This window comes from Mercenaria mercenaria, chromosome 2, assembly GCF_021730395.1.
Source record: "Mercenaria mercenaria strain notata chromosome 2, MADL_Memer_1, whole genome shotgun sequence".
Classification (NCBI taxonomy): Eukaryota; Metazoa; Mollusca; class Bivalvia; order Venerida; family Veneridae; genus Mercenaria; species Mercenaria mercenaria.
Window position 1 is genome coordinate 30,462,725 of NC_069362.1, and position 23,297 is coordinate 30,486,021.

Sequence of the window (23,297 nt, forward strand, 5' to 3'; positions counted from 1 at the left end):
CTGAACATATGTCTTCATAATGATGATATATGATGATATTGAATAATGGAATAGATACAAGGAAGGTTAATTTTGTACTTACATGTATTCTAAAACTGTTGCTACTATTCTAAAAGCGTCGGAAAGTTGATTTTATTGAAATATATTTATATGATACTTTTAGATCATAGCCTCACAAACTTTAGTAGATCGACATCTACATCAGTTTTACCTGCAAGACTTGAAGAAGGGGCCTATCATCTTTGCGGAAGCAGCAATGAATGGATATCTATTTTAGCCAAATGTGATGGCGTTATCGACTGTCTAGATGCTTCGGATGAGATTCTTTGTTCACATGACCACAGAGGTAAAGTATAAAACCTTATAAATTGGATGAAAATGAATACCCTGAAATGTACCTAAATAATATTTGGCTATTAAACATAATGTATACTTCATTAACATTTTACTTTCAGTAATTAGGGCATTTATGTTGTCAAAATCGCTTGCACTAATCTAAATAAATTTGCTCATTTAACAAATATAAAAGAATGCGAGTCTGAAAACACCATATTCGGTCAGTGTGGAACAAACCGTCATAACATTGTTATTCTTGTCATTCTTTTTTAGAAATAAGACAGGATGTATACTGCACCGCCATATACAATATTTCAATGTTCGAATTCACACAGTATTAAAGCATGGTTATGGCATTTAAATGCTAGGTTACTGCCGAGACATTTTCCATTCACATTCGGCTTTTGTAAAATATTACGTCCTTTGTAAGTAAAATATTTTGTCGATCAGCGATTTAATGTTGCTGATGGCCAAACGTTTTTCGAGGTTAAAGAAATATTACTTTTTTGTGGCGATAAAAGTTTGTCTCAAATTTGCCGAAATAAGTTTTACTAAATTTGTCATTCCTCAATACAATGTAAGAATCTGAACTATGGTTAAACTATTAATTAAGAAAATTTATTTCATCGGTAACGTTATTATCCCCAGTCGAAGGCAAAGTGATATTGTTTTGGTGTTGTCCGCTCGGCTGTACGTCCGCGCGTCTGTCCTTGCGTGGGTACGTTCGTCGTTACCAAAGTGAAAATGCTTTCAATTAAAAAAATTATTTCAACTAGAATTACCAAATCTCACAAAATTATCAGTATGCCTATGGCCTCTGTTCACGTATAGTGTTATACCTGGGGCAATAACTACCAGAACAAATCAACCCTCTTTACAATATTTACAAATTTATTTACATAAAATGATTATGTACAATGAATAAATGAAAAGTGGAAAAAATCTTAATTATTATAGGAAAGAAAGAAAAAATCTGAGCTCAGTAACTATTATCAAGTATAAAGTTCTAACACTGACTGTTCGTTGACACAGATGTTTCCGTTAACTTTGAGCTTTAAGTAGCACACAAATACAACATATCTTCAAGTAAAGTCCCTCTAAACCGTGAAAACGTTGATTCCGTTTTGGCTCCCTATCATAGTAGGTGATTGGATCCCTGAGCTGACTTCAGTGGATCACAAAAAATTGCGGTTTATGGCACAACCATGGGACGTAAGCTCTGCGCTGGGAAAATCACATCCAGGCGGGTAAAGACAAGCGAACCGCGGGTATTGTATTTACGGGTCATGACATCATCACCAGGTAAAAGTCGTCTGGTGGAAGAAGCTAAAATATGTAACATATGGTAAGCACACCATAGCAAAATAAATAAGTCAGGGCATAAAACTGCTCCTTTTGGTACACCATACCTCCGTAGGCTCCCATAAATAATACGTGCTACTAAGTTCTACGTCACATGATTAAAATACGTCACATATTACTTCCATTATTACTAAAATTAATTACTTGAAAGTCTAAAGTTAAAGTATTGAAAAGATATGAACAGTTATGATGAAAAATTATAGATAAGGCAATGATAAACTGCAGCTATTATTTACAACTACAAATCAGCACAATACAATGCGAATTAAACGTTATACAATAGTTGGTGTCAATATAATATCAATTTCCATTCAACAAAACGGACACTGTTTAGATATGTTATAGACTGGCACACAATAATTTCAAATTACAATAACATATTACATACACGGTACTAGACTTGCCACATAGATTTAACATTACAATGCAATGCAGTATCGGCGTTCAATAATTAATAACGAAATGTTTGACATATGATTTTGACAAAGAGTACTTTACAAATATCATATTACACAAAGTTCAGTACAAATCTTACAGTTTATATAAACGAAATATCTTAGATTCCTCTTTCGAAATAATTTACAAAGCCTTAAAATTTTAATAAATGATCCTGACATACGGTAATAGCCAAAATCTCTGACTATTCGTATTTCCACGGGAATCACGCTATAGCCGGGAAATCTGACTACTCTGGCGCGGATTGAAATTGACAATTTAAGGCCCGTTAGTGGTTTTGGGGATAAAAACATGAATCAATGAAGTTTATAAAATATCAACGTTCTTATTACTGAACCGAATTTAATAAAATTTTCAAAGAAATTAAAGTTATGAAATACAAAAAAGAAAACAACATGAGAGGTATTTTATGCGAAAAATCAGACATTTACCTCAATAATTCAAAAATATACTAAAAGATGATGCAATACTTGCATTTAAACTACAGATACAACTCATGTATGTCTCATTGAATTTGCTTGTTTTTCCCATCGTTTATACCATCATCTTCGACAGAATAGTTTTTCAAAGATGGAGTGTTAAGATTTACTATGGAGCAAGAACATCATTGCGAACATAATTCTTAGATAATGTTTATACAACTATCTTCAGTCCAAAAAAGAATAAACAATAATTCTTTATACTGCCTATTACCTCAGGCAAAAGTAACTAGGGACGTAAAATAATCCACTGGTGAAGAGGCTGCATAAGAAAAGCAAAATATGGGTTATTATTGAGAGCAAAAGACTCATAAAAATATTTTAGCAAATAATGGCTGTTTGAATTAATTCAAAATAGTTCCAATAAAGGAAATACACAGAATTACGTACTTTCAAAATAAAAGCTATATATTTTGCGCGGTAACTGACACGTAACGTAATGACGTCAATGACGTCATTTTAAGGCAACATTGTTTTGAAGCGTTTCTGTGGCAATTCATTATTTCTGCATTATTAAACCATAAAGCATCAGATCGGAGACAGGTTCATGATTTGTTTTCAGAAGAATGGATATACAAACACATTAAGCTTGTCTTAAACGTTGCTGTAAATCATCACGTTAGCTTCCGGTTGGACATGCGCACATATAAATATTAAGGCAACCTATCTCCTTAAATGAGGAAATCAGTTATAAGGAATTCTCGGTTATAAGTAACGTTTTTTCCTTACTAAACAGGAAAACGGACGTGACTCTGTTTATAGCATTACTAAAATAAATATGCGGCAATTCATTGACAATAAATTCCAAGGAATAATAATAAATTTAAATATAAAAGTGAAGGGGAAAAATGATCTAAAATGAGTTTCTTATAATCTAGAACTCCTTATATAGCTGATTTTGCTATAAATGAGTTTTACTGTAGCCAAAAGCTTTTCCAAATTCACGGTGATGATTTTTCCTGAACTAAACAGGAAAATGGACGTGACTCTCTTTGTAGCATAAATAAATATGGCAGAATTGATTGACAATTAATTCTAAAGAAACAGCCAGTACTTGGGTTATCACCACATTTCCAAACCTAAAATGAAGGTTGTTTTAGTAAAATGAGAAAACGTTAAATTCTACATCCGAATGTAGAACTTCAGTATGGTTTTATTCAATTACCCAAGAGCTCAGAAACAAGTTGCAAATATCTCAAAACAAACTCATACGATTTGTTTTAGATTTAGACTGTAGGTCTCATATTGACAAAGGACATTTTTCCTCTTTAGGATGGCTATCGGTTGCCAAAAGAGTTGACTTTAAGACACTTTGCCATGTTTTTAAAATTTCTTCCCATGCAGCTCCTTACTATATGGAAGAAAATTTTGTTTTGGCCAGTTCTGTTCATAATTACAATACTAGATTCCGAGTTACAACTACAGAAAAACAAATAAACACTAATTTCAATTTTGCTGATAGTAGCAGATACTCTATTCCAAAGGTTAAAAGTTTTGGCATACGATCTTTTGCGTACAAAGGTTGTTCCTTATGGAATAATTTACCACAGCATATAAGGGATATTCAGTCCTATAATAAGTTTAAAGTCAATATCAAAAAGCACCTTTTTGCACAATGATATAGATCTATTCATTTTAACATTATTGCAATTATTTCATGTTAGTATTTTTATCCAATTGTGATTTCATTTTAGTCTACAATTAAGTTCAATAATTATCGGCAATAGTTTTATTAAGTGTATTTGCCTAATTGTGATATTTTTTTATGACATACGATATTGTAATTGTTTTTCCACAAGTCTTTCATGATAAAGTTAACTGTGATAATAATGTCTTCCTTTGTCAAACTGTAATCATTATTATAAGGACCACAATGGAAATAAGAGATATCTTTGTCCCTTTTTTATGTTATCCTTTGTGTATAATGTAGTTGGCATGGCAATATGGCATTATATTCAATTCATTTATGTCCTTTTACATATATGTTTTGATATCTATTTTACCATGTTTTGTATACATTTTATGCAGAAATAAATCTATCTATCTATCTATCCATCTATCTATCTATGTATATCGCCTAATAAAACGAATGTATCAAGCAAAGCGAAATAAAAACTCACAAAAACAATATGCCAGGCACACAACGAGCACTGCATTGCTGCTGCAGAGGCACATTGAATAACAGAAATCGGTTTGTCATCCATAAGATGACGTCACAAAACTACAAATAAGTAAAAACATCACATTCTTAAGAACTGCACATGCATAGATATTACAATGTTAGTTCTACAGCATTTGACAGTTTTCACATAAAAGTTCTGTTGCCGTGAAATTATAAGATATAAGATAGGAAAAGTCACATTCTAAGAACGCATCATCCTCAAATCATACACTGTATGTGTTCAAAGTTTCTATATACACAAAATACATAGACTGGAGTAAACATTTAGACAATGGTGTGGAACGAACTAATAAAGGTTAGACATTATTGGCAACATCACTGGTGAGTTTTTACTGGTTAGTGGTACACCATCTGTCATTATAAATCCAAACCATGTTGTAGAGTTACGTGTATGTTTTTTGTTATAAAAAGCAAGCTTGAACGAATTATCTGCCTAGGTACTCTCTATATTTTGGCGGTCGCATCAATTTTTATTTTTGGGTTTATAGGTACACCGCCACAATTTAGACCCTATGGCGTCTTTCTCAGCTTTTAAAGGGAATTCCTGTAGTTTTTTATGCGCATCTTCCTGCGCAGACGACACTTTCTATGGAAAACTGAAGTGAAGTCACCATTTGTTGAAACGTTGACAGACAATCTTAAATAGGAGAAATCTTGAATGAAATAACATTTTTGATAAGTTTTATCAGTAATCAAATGTTGATACTGGTTTATGTTGCATTGACAAGTACACTTCCTGACAGGTATCTTGCCATTTTATGGTTGTGTTTTCACATCGCATTTTAGTACAAAGGCAGTGTCGTTCATATAATACAAGACAATTGACTTAGTACTGATAAGACAATATCGCCTTTCAGATTATTTAGTATTCAATTATAGAAAGACTTAATTTTTTTTTTAAACTTTTTTTTAACTTCTAGCAGATATACATGTAATCAATTTGATCAGGTTCGTGCCAATTTTCGTCCGAACAGGTGTTGTATTCAAGCAGTCTTAACGTAAAATTTAGCCTGGTGACCCCCATACATTTGTAGCCATTTTCATGCTCTCAATACAATTATTCATACACAAGAAAAACAGGAAAACGTTCTATGAAACAGTTTTTTCATAATTAAAAAAAATATAATCTTCACTAAGGATATTTTTCATTGGAAAAAAAATCACAAAAGTCAATAGGAAACAAGAATTGTTTTTCATTTGTACCCATTATTGTAATGATATAGTATTACAAATATGACTATGATATCAAATAAGTATATAATAAAATCTGTAAAAAGCATCAACTTTATTGTGCTGTCTTGATATATATTTTGGTTTGTATTTATAAAAAAGCAGAAAATTATGAAAATGTTGAAAAATCGCTGGCAATTTCAGCAACAGTGGGTGTGTTCAAAACAATTTTTCATAAAAACAGGCCTGGTGAACCATTGTTTTTATTTGTTCATTGTTTCAGCAAAAATTTTCCTATCATATATGTGAATTAAAAAAAATATATGAAAGGAATAATCTGTAGGAATTCTCTTAAATAGTGGGGGATTACCCATTTGTACTCTTGTTATTAAGGCACGTGCATTTACCTGGGTAAAACAAGCAAGCTGGTTCCCACAATAACCAGAGGCATGATATTTCCAACCTTAACCGTAGGCCAAGTAGCCATATGTCAATTAAATTTTTGCATAGTCACCATGAAACATGCACTTACTGAACACGTCACTGATGCTAATATTGTACATGTAGCACCTTATATTATAATTAAAAATGCAAGATTAGCATGTACAGCACCTTATGAAATTAGATATTTTAAGACAAACTAATAACGTAAAAAGATGAAATGATAAAAAAAAATAAAGCTGTATTAAGGACCCTGGTGATCTTATTCGAAACTATAGTTGTAGATAATTTGAGTTGTTAATTTTATATACCAGGGCATGGTGGTACAAGAATTGAACACCTGTAATATAGTTTTAGATAGCAACAGATAGTACATAAATATCCTGTGAGAATTTTAGCTACCTACCATGGAGTCTTCAACCTGTTAAACAAAATCAAGATATTTAAATGTTGAAAAGTTCCTATTGGCAGCCAGCGAGACCCGTAATAAATATAAACCTTATAGGAATATTAAGAAATAAGAAAGAATATTTTTTACATAATGTTTCAGACATAATAGACACAACATCACACCAAATGTTTCAGATATTACATAACCTCTGACGTAATTATGTGTATTATTTCATGTTAAACAGAATGTCAGGAAAACGAGTTTTCTTGTGGCGACGGTCACTGTATTCAACTCAGTCAAGTCTGCGACTTCATACCTGACTGTACAGAAGCAAACGACGAGTTTTGTGGTAAGGTTTTAATTGTTTATTTTTAATAATTTGACAATATTTCAAAAATTGTATAATGACTTCAGAGCTACGAAATATGTGGTTTGTTATATTTAACCGGTATTACATTTAATTGAGTTCGTTTTGTACAAGAGTGAACGTAGCAGCGATAAATGTGTGAGCCTGTATCTTATTATGCACTAAAAGAGAGCAAATGCTTTTAGATCATGTAAGTACAACGTCCTTGATTGTTTCATCTCCGTTGTCTGTCGTTGTTTGAAATTATTTTTTCTCAGTCTCGGTGTTGCTCAAATAGCTATGGAGAAATGCGCCTCCTTCAGAATCATATACTTTTTTCTAATAGTTTGACATACATTTGTCTCGGCACAGCAGTGGTATGCCCGGAAGTCGACAGGCTCTCGATTGCCAATGCAATTACCTTTGTAAGGCATATTCTGCTTGGATGATATCCATGAGAAAAAGGCCAATGAAAGACTGCTCTTGTACCGGACATTCGTTTCCGGTGACTTTATCCATGTCGGCAAAACCATCTCATGCCAGATGACCCACGTGCTGTTAATGACAATACAGTTCGTGCAATGATTATATAATGTTTATGTAAAGTAAGAAATAAATAAAATAACCTTGATAGTTTTTCTTGGTTCTTATTGTACATTTCTCGAGTCAAAATAAGTTATTTTACGGTAAAAATATAGCGTTTCACTACAAACAATAAAACTAATGAGGAACTTTGATATTGCGCGTTGTTGAAACTTTATGACGACACTTCTGTTTTCGGATATTTAAGTATGCCTAGAGTTTTCAAAATTGTGAAGGAATTCTGAAGATGGACGACTACCATGTTAAACGTTATCTACTATGTGTCACAAGAAAGACTTGCCCGGTAGTCGCCCTTCTGAGGCCCTTTATAGTAAAAAAAACAAGGTCAAATGTCATTAGGCTGCATATTTTCATGTTTGTCATATAAAATACCTTGTATCTTAGTCATTCATCGGTGAATGACATTTTCAAATAATACAAAGGTCAAATCTTCACTATTTTTGTTCATAAATAGACAAAAATAAGCAGAAATACATTTGAAACATTTCTTTATACAGATATATATCTGCTTGTAGCAATATTTATTGTTTATAATAGTAAATACTGTCAAAGGTGGGTGGGGTATATTAATCATTAAAAACAAATATTAAAAAAGCTGACAATATTTACATATCTCACACGTAAACCATATATTGAGATAGTAAGGGGTTTTGATTTTGGAATAATGTTCTTCAAAATATTAATTAAGAGTTGTGCATCTTATTTGCATATTCATGAATATTAATTAAAATGTATCAAATATGCATTTAAAAGGTTCATTTAGTACACATATATCTGTTCTTAACCACTGATAAAAATGTTATCAGTTTTATAAACGTCCAAGTAAAGCTTTTGAATATTCCATGCATTAAGAGTATAATTAGTATGTAACACTTCAAATACGGGTGTACTGAGCAACGTAGTTCACACAGTTAAATCTTACTCATAGTCTTTTTTTCTATATGCTAGTACAATACCTTGAACTGCCACATTTCGTCTTGCAATCCACATTAGTATATGATATGTTACTTTTGGTATAATAGGAATATAGTCATACATGTCACCCGTGGTATCCTTTGTATACATGCAAACTTACATACATTACTTTACGCTATCGATGCAAAGTTGTGAAGCGTAATTAGTATATGTCCAAACTGGCATGTATGTACAGCTAGGATGACCTGTCTGTTTACACAGGATACATATGTGGTCAGTCTATATAACCCTGATACACAGAATGGCCTGCATCTATACCTTAGGTACCCATAGTTGCCTCTTTGTATGCCACGGACACTCATATTGTATCTGGATGTATAGATAACCTGACCCGTGTTTATATCCATTATACCCAGAGTTACCTGTATGCCTTAGACACACTGGCGGCCTTTCTGTATACCAAGGATATCTGTATTGGCATACATATATAGCCCTGATAGCTTGCATGTATATAATGGAGACCACGAGAAGCCTGTTTGTACACCAAGGAAACCCATAGGTTTCCATATATATAACCTGTGTGACCTGTATTTATACCCAGAGTGGTCTTTATGTATAGCAAGTTTACAAAGAGCAGTACCCAGGATTCAATAACGGCCTGTATTTATAGCCAAGACGACCCGACAGTATACCAAGGATACCCAGATAGACCTGACTCTATACCTAGGATACACCGGTGGCATTTATTTAAACCAAGGATAGTCATAGTGATGACATTAAGTAAACGGCCGGGATGGCCTTTTTGTATACCCAGGATACTCAAGGTGGCCTACCTATGATGCACTTGGGTGACCTGTCTATACACCAAGCATACTCAACGCATATACTAGCTTAGTGTATAGCAACGATGGTCTGCCTGTACCCAGGTTTGACCCAGATAGGCTTATATGTAAACCCCGGGATATCCATAATGGCCAGCACATTTGGCCACGATGACATGTTTGTATATTATTGCTAGACAGAGTGACATGGCTCTATACCTTGGATACATAGGCAACCTCTCTGTATACAAATGCCATCCAAAGTGACCTGCATGTATAGCCATGATGGCATGTCTATATACCCAAGATACCCAGAATGGTGTGTATGTTAATCGATTTGTAGCCTATATATACAACTGTATAGCCAGGATAAAATGCCTGTATTCCCAGAATATCCAGAGTTATCTGTCTCTAAAGCAAGGAGTCCCCTCTGTATATCCAGAATACCCAGAATTTCCTGTCTGTATATTCAGTATGTATACATGGGTAGCGAATATGACCTATCTATATGCACAGGACATCAATATAGGCCTTTCTCTATACCCATTATACCCATATAAATAAATTTATTACCGATAAATAAAAGATCCATGAAATTTAAAAAAGTAATTAGAGGTCAAGGTATGATGTTTGTCCATGTAATCAAGAAGAACTGGTTAATAACTTAGAGCTTATTTGTGGTTCAATTGATGCTGGAAATAATAATGAAGAACTGAAAAATGAAGGTATTAGCATTATTGATGAACTATTAAAAATGAATGAATTGTTACCAAAAGAACATGAAATGTTATATAAAAATATTTTTTTTGAATGTAAATGGAAAAAAATTGTGTTAAGTTCTGAAGCAGTTAAAAACGATAATAAAAATACTCCAAGCGATTTTACAGTCAGATTCAGTCGTTCTTCAATTTTAGATAAAAATAAAACTTATGTTGTTGGTTTGGATAGTATTAACACTATGACTTACTCTGGGCATAATATTAGTGATGAATATGACAATGAAATAATTCGTTATAATAATGGTAAAGAATGGGAAGATATTATATTTACAAATGGTTCTTACAGTTATACTGGCATTAATAATTATATTAGGGAAACACTAATAAGCAATGGTGATTTTGAATTTGATAAATCAGACATTGCTCCAATAAGTTTGGAATTTGATTTAAGTAGTTTTAAAATCCTAATTTCAATTCATGATAATTTTATGTTGGATTTAAGAATTTCAAATTTTCATACATTGCTTGGATTTGAGAAAATAGCTTTGAGAAATACCGAATGGGGAACTACAACACCAAATATAACTAACTCTGTGGATACAATATACATTTATTGTGATCTTATTGATAATTCACTTGTTGATAGTAATTTTAGTGATATTATCTATGCTTTAAGTACTGCAGATTTAACAAAAACTTATCCATTTACAAAAGAACCACAAAGAGTTGGATATTCTGAAATTAATAAAAATATTATCAATTCAATTAGAATATATATTACAGATGTATTTGGTGGAATAATCAATTTTAATAAAGTTGAAACAAGTTTTAATCGGGGAAGAAATTATACAAGGTTCAGGTATCTTTGGCACTTTAACAAAATTGTTTTCATCTCCTGTTGCATCTTCAATTGGTAGTGCTGGAAAAAAAAGCTCTGGAAACTGCAGGAAAAACTGCACTTGAAAGTGGAACAAAAAAGATTGGAACGGAAGTTGGAAATTTAGCTGCTAATAAAATTACAAAAAAAATCAAAAGTTTTAAAAAACCTGTAACACCTGCTGTTGGTAATTTAATTGCTAAGGAATTACATAAAACAAATTCAAATAATAAGGAGGAGGATATTAATATAAGATTAAATAGATTATTGTCGGGATCTCGAGCTTCAGCTCAGCGTAAACATATTAACAGATTAATTTATAAAAAATAAAATAATATATAATAAACATGTTTAGAACAAAACAGTATTGTGAAAGATACGAACTAACTCCTATTCAATTAGATACACCTTTAATGTCTGTCTTGGGAAATAATGTTAAACAACAAGAAAGTGGGTATCACTTTACAATTAATGATAGAAGTTCATATTTTGATTGGTTTAATGGTTATTTTGAAGTAAGTTTTAAACTTAATAAACTTGCTAATGGTAATAATTATGGCGGTGATGATCAAATTGCTTTAATGCAGGTTCAATAATTGATCAGTTAATAATTAAACAAAATGGAAAAATTGTCTATGATTGTAATAGTTTATACAAGGTAATAAATGTAAAAAGTTTAAGTGAACTGTCTAAGGATTATGCAGGATCAACTGGAACAAACGAATTTATTTATTTAGATAATACCGATAGTGCCGAGAGTAGGGATGACCAAGCTGGATATAATAAAGGTTTTGCTTCTAGGAAGTTATTAATCCAGGGTTGTAATGAGGTAAATGCTAAAATTCCGATAAATAATTATTCATTTTTTCAGGGTTTGGAACAAAACATGTTACCCCCAAGTCAAATTCAAATAACATTACAATTAACAAATGATGATGAATTAATTTACAGAGCTAATGCTGCCGATGCAGGTATGGTAATTATAACTAAATTAATTTTGTGGGTTCCACGTTTAATTTTTAATCTATATGGAATTCATTTAACTTCTGCAAGATATATGAAAGCAACAAGTTGGAAATACCTTCGTGAAATGGTAATACAATCTGTAGATACACAACAAAATAATATAACTTTTAGAATAACAACCGGTGTAAAAATACCCGAACATGTGTTTGTTTATTCACAACGACCTGATAAAAGTAATTCACAAGAACATTTGTTGGATACATTTAAAGCTAATGCAGCAGATAATGATTGTAGGCTGGAATCTTGCCGTCTTGAAGTTGGTAATGGTGTTTTTTTATCCCGAAACGTAATATACAAGTATATCAAGAATTTACGATGATGTTCTTAATTATTTTCATAAACAAATTTATAAAACTTATTATTCTACTGGATGTCTCTTAAATATATTCAATTTTCAACGCTTGTTTGGATTTGTTCATTTTAACTTAGAATTTAAAAAGGAAGGAATAACAGAAGATCCTAAGCACATTACATTAACAGCTAAATTAAATGTTCGGCCGGCAGCTAATATCCGTGTTTACGCAATTGTATTGTATGAAGAATCAGTTGAAATAAATACTATTGGAAATGAACTTGTTATTGTGTAAATAAAATATATATAAAATATATAATGACATCAAATTATATTGAATATAAAGTAAATTTAACAGACGGACAAAGAAAAATATTTAGCACAAGCCTATAACAACAAGATCCCATATACTTTTAGATTAAAACATGAACAATTACGTGGAAACTTTCCTTTGCTTTTAACAAAAAAATCAAATTGAAAAGTCTATTAGGAATAAGAAGGGATTATCAATTAAAATTTCAAAAAAACAAATGTCCAGTCAAGGTCAAAATGGAGGATTCTTGGGAGCTTTGGCTGGTCTGTTAGGTCGAACAGTACTTCCGGTAGCTGCAAAATTAGTTCCAAAAATATTAGGACCGTTAGGCGTTGGTGCTCTGTCTGGTCTTGCCAGTACTGGTGTTAGTAAAATACTTGGAAATGGTATGATTTCGGTAGCTTATGATAAAAGAAACATGATATCACCATATCTTACACCTAATCAAAAAAAAAACTAGTGGGATCTGGAGTGATTAAATTAACACAAAAACAAAAACAAGACGGCGGGTTCCTAGGTGTGCTGGCTGCTAGTCTCGGAATACCTTTGATTGCATCCGTATTAAGTGGTAAGGGGCAAGGTCAGGGTATACAGATTGATTCTCAACGGAGACCTTACAGACGAATTCCTATAGTAAAAAAATATAATATAAACAAACCAATTTCTAACTTTGAAATTAAACAATGGGTAAAACAATTGAAAATTAAAAACTTTATGGGTGTATTTAGTAGAAATAATTTACCAAAAACATCAATAGAAACAAGTGTGGAATAATCAATTTAGATGACTCTGTTGGGTCTGGAACGCATTGGGTTTGTTATGTAAATGAAATATACTTTGACCTATTTGGACTTCCTCCACCAAAAGAAGTAATTTATTACATCCCGGATGTAAAATACAATAACATACAATATCAAGACAAAACAAGTGTATTATGCGGTAACGTTTGTTTATTTTTCATTAAAATGTTACAAGACAAAGTAACGTTGTATGATTTACTGTACAAAATACTAAATATTCATAATCAAAGAAAAAATGAACAAACAATTATAAATTATTTTAATCAATAAGGACAAAACTATTGTAAATTGTTTTTCAGTGTGGAGTTCAAAGTTTTCTTCCGGTTTTTTTAATAAAATATATTTTATATAAAATATATGTTTTCTTCACTTTGTTAAAACCTGTGGTGTTTTTTAATTGGTTAAACCAGAGGTTTTCATTTGGTTAAACCACAGGTTTTCACAGTACCAAGGGTACTGGGTCAGCAGTGGTCAGTTGTAGTTCAGGGTAAGGGTCAAATGAGGTCAAGTACGCTTATAGAACCAGGGCAAGGGTCAAATGAGGTCAACTAGCGTTAATAGCCTTAATTATTATACTACTGTTGCCTTCTCTATACCTCTAGATACATAACAATTTAGGCTATTCTGTCTGTAAACCAATTATAAGTTTCAAATAGTATATTGTTTAAATATCCGTCAAAATACTGCTGAACCTTACATAAAACCTTTTGTACATTTTCCAGTATATTAGAAAAACTGAACTTTTTGACGGCCATTGTGAAAAGTACTATCTTATAGGTTGTCTGAGATGGTTTCAACCTGATTTAAAATAGTAATATTTTTCCAATCATAATTCTGCACTAAAGTACATAAAACAGTTATGTAAACTCTATAGTGTATGCAATGAAACTTTTTTTGCATATTGACTTTGGCAGCCATTTTGAAAACTGAGCGCCATATTGATTATCTGAGGTTGCCTACATGGCTTATGGTCTCATAATCGATGATATTTATCAATTTTAGTACTGCAATAAATTACATTAAAACATGCAAACGTATATGCCAATTTTTATCGTAATTTTGTACGATCTTACCTCTTTCAGTAATATTAATGGATATGCAAATAAGCTAATTTGCATATAATATTTTGATTTCATAGTTAAATACCTTGGCTTCAATTAAATAACATATTTTGTTCATTTATTTCGTCAAATGGCGAAGATATGAGGCCATATAAGTGAAATTTGTAAAAACTTCATTTAATGACCTTTGACCTAATTTCTTGACCCTAATTTGACCTCAGGATCGCGACTACCGGCATCAATGAACTACTTATATCATATACTTCACATATAACACATAAAAGTTCACGAAATGCCTACGTAGTATATTAAAAGAATCGGTAAGCTATTTAATTTCCCGCACTTTGTTATCCCCTGCCGATGAAATCGGGAGGGGGGGGGGCTATTAAAATTGCGTTGTCCGTCCGTCACTTCGTCCGTCTGTGCGTCCGTCTGCAGCCATTTCTTAATAACTAGCTGGTAGAATTTCATGAAACTTGAAATAAACATGTACCAACATACTGCGATGATGCCCGTCAAGTTTTTTTTTTTTTGATTGGTCAATTTCCCTTAGAGCTATTGCCCTTGATTTAATGAAAAATGCCCAAAAATGTCCGTCCGCAGCCTTTTCTTAGTAACTATCAGGTAGAATTTCATAAAACTTGAAATAAACATGCATCAACATACTGCGATGATGCCCGTCTAGTTATTTTTTTTTTTTTTTGGATTGGTCAATTTCCTTTAGAGTTATTGCTCTTGATTTAATGAAAAATCCACGTCTGCAGCCATTTCTCAGTAATAAGCTTGTAGAATTTTAATGAAACTTGAAATTAATATGAACCAACATACTTCGATGATGCCTGTTATTTTTTTTAGAGTTAGAGTTATTGCCCTTTAATTGTTTAAAAATCTACAGATTTGTACATAACAAACCAACAAATTGGTAGAATTTCATTAAACTTCTTTCATTCTTTTCCATGAAAAATTATTATAAACATGTGAAGTTTTGTACCTACACCTGGTCACCACCTTGCCTTGGTCATACCCACCCACCCCCCACCACACACACAAAAGAAAATCATTCCTTTTTATTATTGTTTCTTTTAAAATCTTCCATGAATATTTATCAACATGCAAAGTTGTACCTTTCCCCCACCTCACTCTCCACTCAGTCTTGCCCACCACCCAGATCAAGCATCCCCATCCCCCACCCATTTTGTCATCATCTTTAATTTTCCATCAATATTTATAATAAACATGTGAACTTTTGTACCCTCACCTGGTCATCCCCGCTGACAACCCCCCCCCCTCCACCCTCCCCCCTCCCGCCATAAAATAACATTCATTTTCTGTTAAAATGATTTTGACTAATGAAATTATTTGCTTCTTAGTAACATCCTTAACTTTTTGCCGGATATATTTTTTTGCCATTCCTCACCACAAGCCCTTTCGGCGGGGGATACCATTTCATCGAATTTGCTTGTTTAGATATGCTATTACAAGAAAAGTGCTACAAAGAAAGCATTTTGTTTTTATTTATTAATTCTATAATTTCTTAAGACACGACATGCAAGGTAAATAATCTACAACTGTTTGTAGATGCAAATGGAAATACTGCTATATTGTGCTTTCAGGCTTAAAGTTTATTAAAAGTTCTTTCATTTTTACATAACGTTAACAAATCATCAACATCAACACAATTGTTTCTGATTCAAAGCTGTTATCGATGAAACATTGTTACTGTTTCTAGCTAACATTGCAAACAAACATTAATTAATTTGCCTCACACGGCACAACAGTTTGAGTTGGAATATTACTTTCTTTATATTCAAAATAAAATGATATTGATAATATTGCTAATAATAATACATGTATATAGCTTTTAAAAGTAAAGTGTATAACATATTGAAATATAATTTTGCAATTAAAAATAGTTTGTTTGGAGCTGTATTTTGTGCCAATTAGATAATATACATGATGTATATTACCTGACAGTTAAATATGCGTTTTTTGATATCGGTTACTTGACTGTCAATGATTAGTTTGAGATTCATATAAATTGCCGTAACACCTCATGACGAACAGTCGGGGGTAACTATACATGAATTTTGAAAATGTTAACATTTATGAATGTATCAGTTATGTCTGATAGATAGACTTATTGATATTCCTTAATTTTGTTTGTCGTACGTGTCAATGCTGTTTACAGAATTTCGACCATGCAGTTTTGATGAATATTCCTGTGGCAACAAGCAATGCATTCCGATAAGCCAGAGATGTAACGCTGTTCCAGACTGCATTGATAATAGCGATGAAATGGATTGTGGTATGTTTTTTATGTTTTTAAAACTCCACAGCACCATTTACAGAACATCTAAAATTAGTTTGATCATATAGTTTGATTAAAAAGTTAAAATTGAATTGAGCTGTTTTATAATGATTTTATTGTTTTGTTTTGAAAGGCAAAATGAAGTCGCTGTAATAATCCAATCTATTAGTAAATAGCTATTTCTGGTGCTTTGTGGTCATGGAGAACATTATCAGTGTATCTGTTAAATATTCCCTTTCGAGAAGAAAGATGGCAAGTTTGTTTGTAACTGTTTTGAAATATGCAAGGAATAGATATTCAATTCGTCGACCTTAATTAGCCAATTAAATGAGGCCGCAAAAGGGGACCTTTGTTCTGTTTATTTATCCCCCCGCCAAAGGCGAAGGGGATATTAGAAATGCTCTCCGTCCGTGCGTCCGTCCGTCCGTCCGTCCGTGCGTCCGCAACGATCTTTGTCCGGAGCATAACTCCAAAATTACTGGATGGATTTTCTTCAAACTTCATACGGTGATAGAACAAATTGGGAGGAAGTGCATTGTGCAAGAACAGTAACTCTACCTTGCCAATTTTTTGAATTATTTCCCTTTATCACATTTTCTTAAAATTTTTTGTCCGGAGCATAACTCCAAAAGTACTGGAGGGATTTTCTTCAAACTTCATACGGTGATAGAACACATTAGGAGGAAGTGCAGTGTGCAAGAACAATAACTTTACCTTGCCTATTTTTTGAGTTATTTCCCTTTATCATATTTTCTTAAAAAATTTTGTCCGGAGCATAACTCCAAAAGTACTGGAGGGATTTTCTTCAAACTTCATACACTGATAGAACACATTGGGAGAAAGTGCAGTGTGCAAGAACAATAACTCTGCCTTGCCTATTTTTTGAGTTATTTCCCTTTATCACATTTTCTTAAAAAATTTGTCCGGAGTATATCTTTTTCATGCATGGAGGGATTTTGATATATCTTGACACAAATGTTCACCACCACAAGATGGAGTGTCATGCGCAAGAATCAGTCCCTAGTTCTAAGGTCAAGGTCACACTTAGAGGTCAAAGGATACAAGAATGAAAACCTTGTCCGGAGCATTTCTTCTTCATGCATAGAGGGATTTATATAAAACTTGGCACACATGTTCACCACCACGAGACAGAGTGTCGTGCGCAAGATCCAGGTCCCTAGGTCTAAGGTCAAGGTCACACTTAGAGGCCAAAGATCAGATAAAAGAATGACTTTGTCCGAAGCATTTCTTCTTTATGCGTGGAGGGATTTTGATGTAACTTGGCACAATTATACACCATCATGAGACGAAGTGTCATGCGCAGTTCCCTTCTTTAGAATTACTTCCCTTTGTTGTTACTTTAAATAGCTTTTATTGTAACTTTTTCATTACTAGTCGTAGGGAAAAATCGAGACCACTTTTCTGTAGTACAACATGCATGCTACATCCAAATTTGAGGTGTATTTTGACCAATCTCTACCTGGTAAAGATTTTTGTGTGGACTTACATTTTTTTTCTCTTTTTTTAAAGATTAATTTCCCTTAGTTGTTACTATAAATAACTTACATTGTAACATTTTTATAATTGACCGTAGGGAAAAAACAAGACCACATTTCTGTGGTACAACATGGATGTTACTTTCCAATTTTAGGTGTATTTTAAGATATCTCTACCTGGTAAGGACTTTTTTTTGTGGACTTAGAAAAATAAAAGAATTTCAATAATTTCTAAAAAAAAACATTGTAAACAACTACAAAATTAAAATTCCATTTGCAAATACAGGTGCTAGTGTAAAGAAATTTGCTGTGACGGGTGTATATTGTGACATTCTGGCACTCTTGTTCCCTGTTAGCTTTCCATTCCTTCTTTTTACAGTAGTCATATAGAAAAACATCGTAGCTATACTGTTCATGAAAATTAATAAAATTTAGCAGTAAACCACCTCACCACTGAATAATTCTTTCTTCCACATCTTTAAAACCCCTGATGTGGACCACGACTAAACGGTTCTTCAAAGCTTTCCCCAAAATTAATACTTTCAGACACTAACTTGCCAGGAACTTTAGCCTTCAATTATAATATGCCCGGCGGGGGGATTGGCCATGTCTAACATGGCTCTTGTTTTAATCGAATTCAGCTGGAAACAATGTTATTATATGCTCAGTACATCTAGAAACGCAATGTTTTTCTTCCTCGATTTTTTTCATACTTTCCTTGTACATGTATATTTGAAGTTTGTGTAGAAGTATTGTAATATCGTGTAGAAACCTGACCATCATTCAAAACCAACCCCATCTGCTGGTCATGACCAACCACTCTATTAAGTTTCGTGATCCTAGGTCTAAGCGTTCAAAAGTAATTATCCGAAAACCGTTTAAATGTTCCGGGACACTGTGACCTTGACCTGAAACCTACTGACCTCAAAATCATAAGGGGTCATCTGCAAGTCATGACCAACCTTCCTATCAATTTTCATGATCCTAGGCCCAAGCATTTTCAAGTTATCGTCCGGAAACCTTATAACTGTTTTGGGTCATTATGAACTTGACCTTTGTCTTACTGACCTCAAAGTCGAACTTGACCTGTATGTTATGCTGTTACACCTGTGTACCAAAATTTATGATCCTAAGCTCAAGCGTTCTCAAGTTATGATCCGGAAACTGTTTAACCGTTTAGGGTCATTGTGATCTTGACCTTTAACCTGAATCAAAGTTTAGGTTGACCTGATGTGTAAGTTACACATGTGTATGAATATTTACGAACATAGGCCCAAGCGTTCTCGGGTTATCATCCGGAAACCGTTTAAATGTTCAGCGTCAATGTGACTTTGACCTTTGACTTACTTACCTCAAAGTCGAACATGACCTGTATTTTCTGAAGTAACACCTGTGTATTAAAATAATTTAAATGTATAAAGCATTTCATTTCAGCCCCTTCAGCCCCGGTCACCACCCCCCCCCCCCACCCCCACCGCTCCAAAAAAACTTTCTTTTGTGGGGTATAATAGATCTTTCCACTACACAGTGTTCAATTCAAATAAACTCGTAAGAATGCTTTTTTTTCTTCTTTTCTTTTAAGTTCTGTTTTTTGTTAAATACTGTATAAAGTGTAAGAAGTTAAGATATGATTGTTACATTATTGCACTATTATTAACCAATACTAAATAAAAAAAGAAAAATTGAAAACTGATAAATACATGTACACACACTGTCCGAACTGTCACGATAGCAAATATGGGACCCATGTGGGACTCTTCTAGGAAGTATTTTTGAGACCATAGAAATGTATTTGAATTCAAAGAAAACGTACAGGAACAGTTTTTATACAATTGGCAATTTCTATCAGATTAAAATCAGTACAGTTAGATAATACATCGCTGAGGCATTTCATATGTATCCCATATGGGTGTGATGTTGGCAAATACAAATACAATATGTGTTAATGGTTGTATTTCACTATAAGCTTTGTGACATTATGTTTGCTCGGCAGAATGATCGGATGTTTTACGTCAGATTGAAGGTACTCGGCATATTTCAGTCTACTATTACTACGAATCAATCTATCTGTGTCTAATACGGGTTTCAACGTAGAAACTTGCAATCTATTTGAATAGGTTTGCGTTTAGAAAGCAAAATATATTCCTGCACAAAACGTTTATGTTGATCACATTTTATCAGTCGGCTTTCTGCATCCTGAGATTCACTAAGCTTAGCTCTCTTAATAACTGTCTGTCTTTCCTTGACACTTGCCAATAGTCAATGACTCTACTTTCCGAATTATGTCTATTAACCTATGCATTGATTCAAACTGCACAATTCTAATCTTTATACCTAGAAGGATCAAGTATAATCTTAGTCAACGTCAGTTACTACGTAACTGTATATCTGATCTTGCTCCGATTTCAATTTTATACAATTTGATGCTGCTTCAGTCATTCCAAACATGTTTTAGGCAAGTAATCCGCCAGATACATAAAAAAGTCTGGTCTGTGTTTTCACACAGATGATTCAACATGGGAACTCTCTCGGGATATAAAATCTGCTGGGTCGTTCGCTGTCGGCACGTGACACCACTGCCTCGGCGATAACATTTCAAGAATTGCGCATCCGCGATTTGAAATAGACGTTTTATAATTTTTTAGGCAATCAAACGGCACGTTTATTTCTGCATGTTCATTATTAATAGAGTATACGGCTGCTCCAAATGCTTTACTCGACGCATCGACAAAGGTGTGTAATTTGCTGTTGAATAGTATGTCAAGACAACACTGGACATGTAGTCCATTTAAATGATCTAATAATACAAAACATTTTGTTATTATGTCTCCCACCACACTTGTCCGCACTCTTAGTTGAACTTTTCTCATCCGATCTTGACCAAACTTAAACAAAATATGCTTGCCAATAACTCCTTGGCCAAGTTCGATAACTAGCCAAATCGCCCCAGGCACTTCGGAATTATGTCCCTTGACCAAATATTTACGGAACCATTAATTCAAGCCCATCGAGACTGACATGACCAAAAATTAGTGAACCACTCATATAAGTCAATCTAGACTCATTATATATATAGGATAGACTTACTATTCAGATGAATAGGCAGTCGTGGGAGACATGCGCTTTTTTCAAAAGCAGCTCCAGTTTCTACTTACAACTGTTAAGGAGGCATCATCACACTCCACACCAGTTATCTATATATCTTGCACGGCTCTATTTACACGTACTGTAAATGGAATGGAAAATCCTAAGGAATAAAATAATTTAACGATGTATTTCAACACAAGTCGTTTAGTTACCATTCCTTTTGGTAGAAGCGACAAAGCGTTACAAAAAGAAAACTCATCCTCTTAGGGGTCTCATTTTAAGTCCAGTGTCTTTACTGCTGTTATCTAACTATCTGCCTTAACTATAGCACTATTCGCTCTTTCATGCTGGGGTATTACAGCAGGGACTGCTGCTGAATCATGTTTACATTGTTGTCGCAGCAATCTCAATTTCAAGTGAATCCATTGCGTTGTCAGTATATGCAGACTTCATTACTGACATAAAGGCTCTTGCATTCTTTTGAGCTAAACATGCTGCTAAAACGGGAATACATTTACCCTAAACACTAATTGATTGAATCCATACTCTTCTTGTAGCTCGCTCAGATTTTGAATTCCAAAGACAAGTATGGAAACGTCGATCAATTTCAAGAATGTCCTGTTGAAGGTACATTCAGCAATATCGCAAACAATAGCCACTAGCTTCTTCCGGAAACGTAGAAGTATGCCACATAAACCATTCTGAATATTTGGTCCAGCGTGAATAGCATCATTTAGGCATACATCCTGATTACTAGCAGAAACATCGATTACAACATGCACTTTTGTTGTTTCTTTTTCAAGTCTTATCACCTGAAAATGCGGCAAATATAATGGTGTACTTGTTTGTGGATCTGCTACATTTGTAATATATCCCTCGTCCTCAAAGCTTATAAATGTCTCACTGTAAGACTTTCTGTCTGCTGGATTTCTCTTCATTTTTCAAAGGAGCCAATGTCATTTTATAAATGTTAGTCATCACAACACTGTTATAATTCCAAGGAATTCCTATTTCAAACATGTTCTCTTTCTCTCTATACACCATTATATATTTTGCTTTTATAATGGCAGTATTTTCGTCTTCTGATATTTCCAAATTCTCGACTTTCCTATTTTCGGCTTCATTAGCCTGCTTAAGGTTTCATCTAATCTGGTGCCAAAGAATTGGAGAATGTGCTATTTTCTTTAACAGTCTCCGAAAATACTGTCCACGTATGTCCATCCTCGCGGTATAAACCGTGCATTTTTTTTCTCCCAGAGCTCCCTTCACTTCTTGCAATGCTCTGTGTAGGTCTGAATAGTCGATTCCGATCAGATAGTTTAGGAAATGCTATTCATGTCCCCAAGTTTATGCAACATTCTACACCTTTAGTTGTGAAACTCTCAATTCCACCATTCAATAGATTCACTTTCACAGTTTCAAATTCTCCGTCAAATTCTAGTTCATATGCGACATATTTATTTAAAAAACCTTTAAAATTACCGTCATACGACAATGCATTTATTTTCAAACATTGCTTTCTGGTAAATATTACAGGTGCTGTTCTAGGTGTCTGCATATGAATGCTTATTCATGTGTATTTGAACTGAATTTGAATTCCGGTGTATTTACATCTCAATAAAAAAAATCTCTCTATCTTCGCCAGATGTATGCAGGTGCCTATCATGTGTTTCTTCAAAACCATTTATTTTACATTGTCTTACTAGACAATGATTTCCTGTCTGTGTATCCACAGACATTTAAAACACAGATTTGTCTCCTTTGCTTTGAACCATTGACTTGGGATCTCCGAGGCTTTGAATAGTTCACACTAATA

The 23,297-nt window shown here is 33.4% G+C and overlaps 1 protein-coding gene across 1 annotated transcript in view; it reads left to right on the top strand.

The window, feature by feature from the left end:
* The window catches only part of LOC123562081 (uncharacterized), a 115,358-nt gene that overhangs the window by 31,036 nt on the left and 61,025 nt on the right, over positions 1 to 23,297 (top strand). The window contains exons 21-23 of the mRNA XM_053533736.1: positions 164 to 346; positions 7,062 to 7,166; positions 16,779 to 16,895. Of these exons, the coding sequence (XP_053389711.1) occupies positions 164 to 346; positions 7,062 to 7,166; positions 16,779 to 16,895 (405 nt within the window). The remainder of the gene's footprint in view (positions 1 to 163; positions 347 to 7,061; positions 7,167 to 16,778; positions 16,896 to 23,297) is intronic.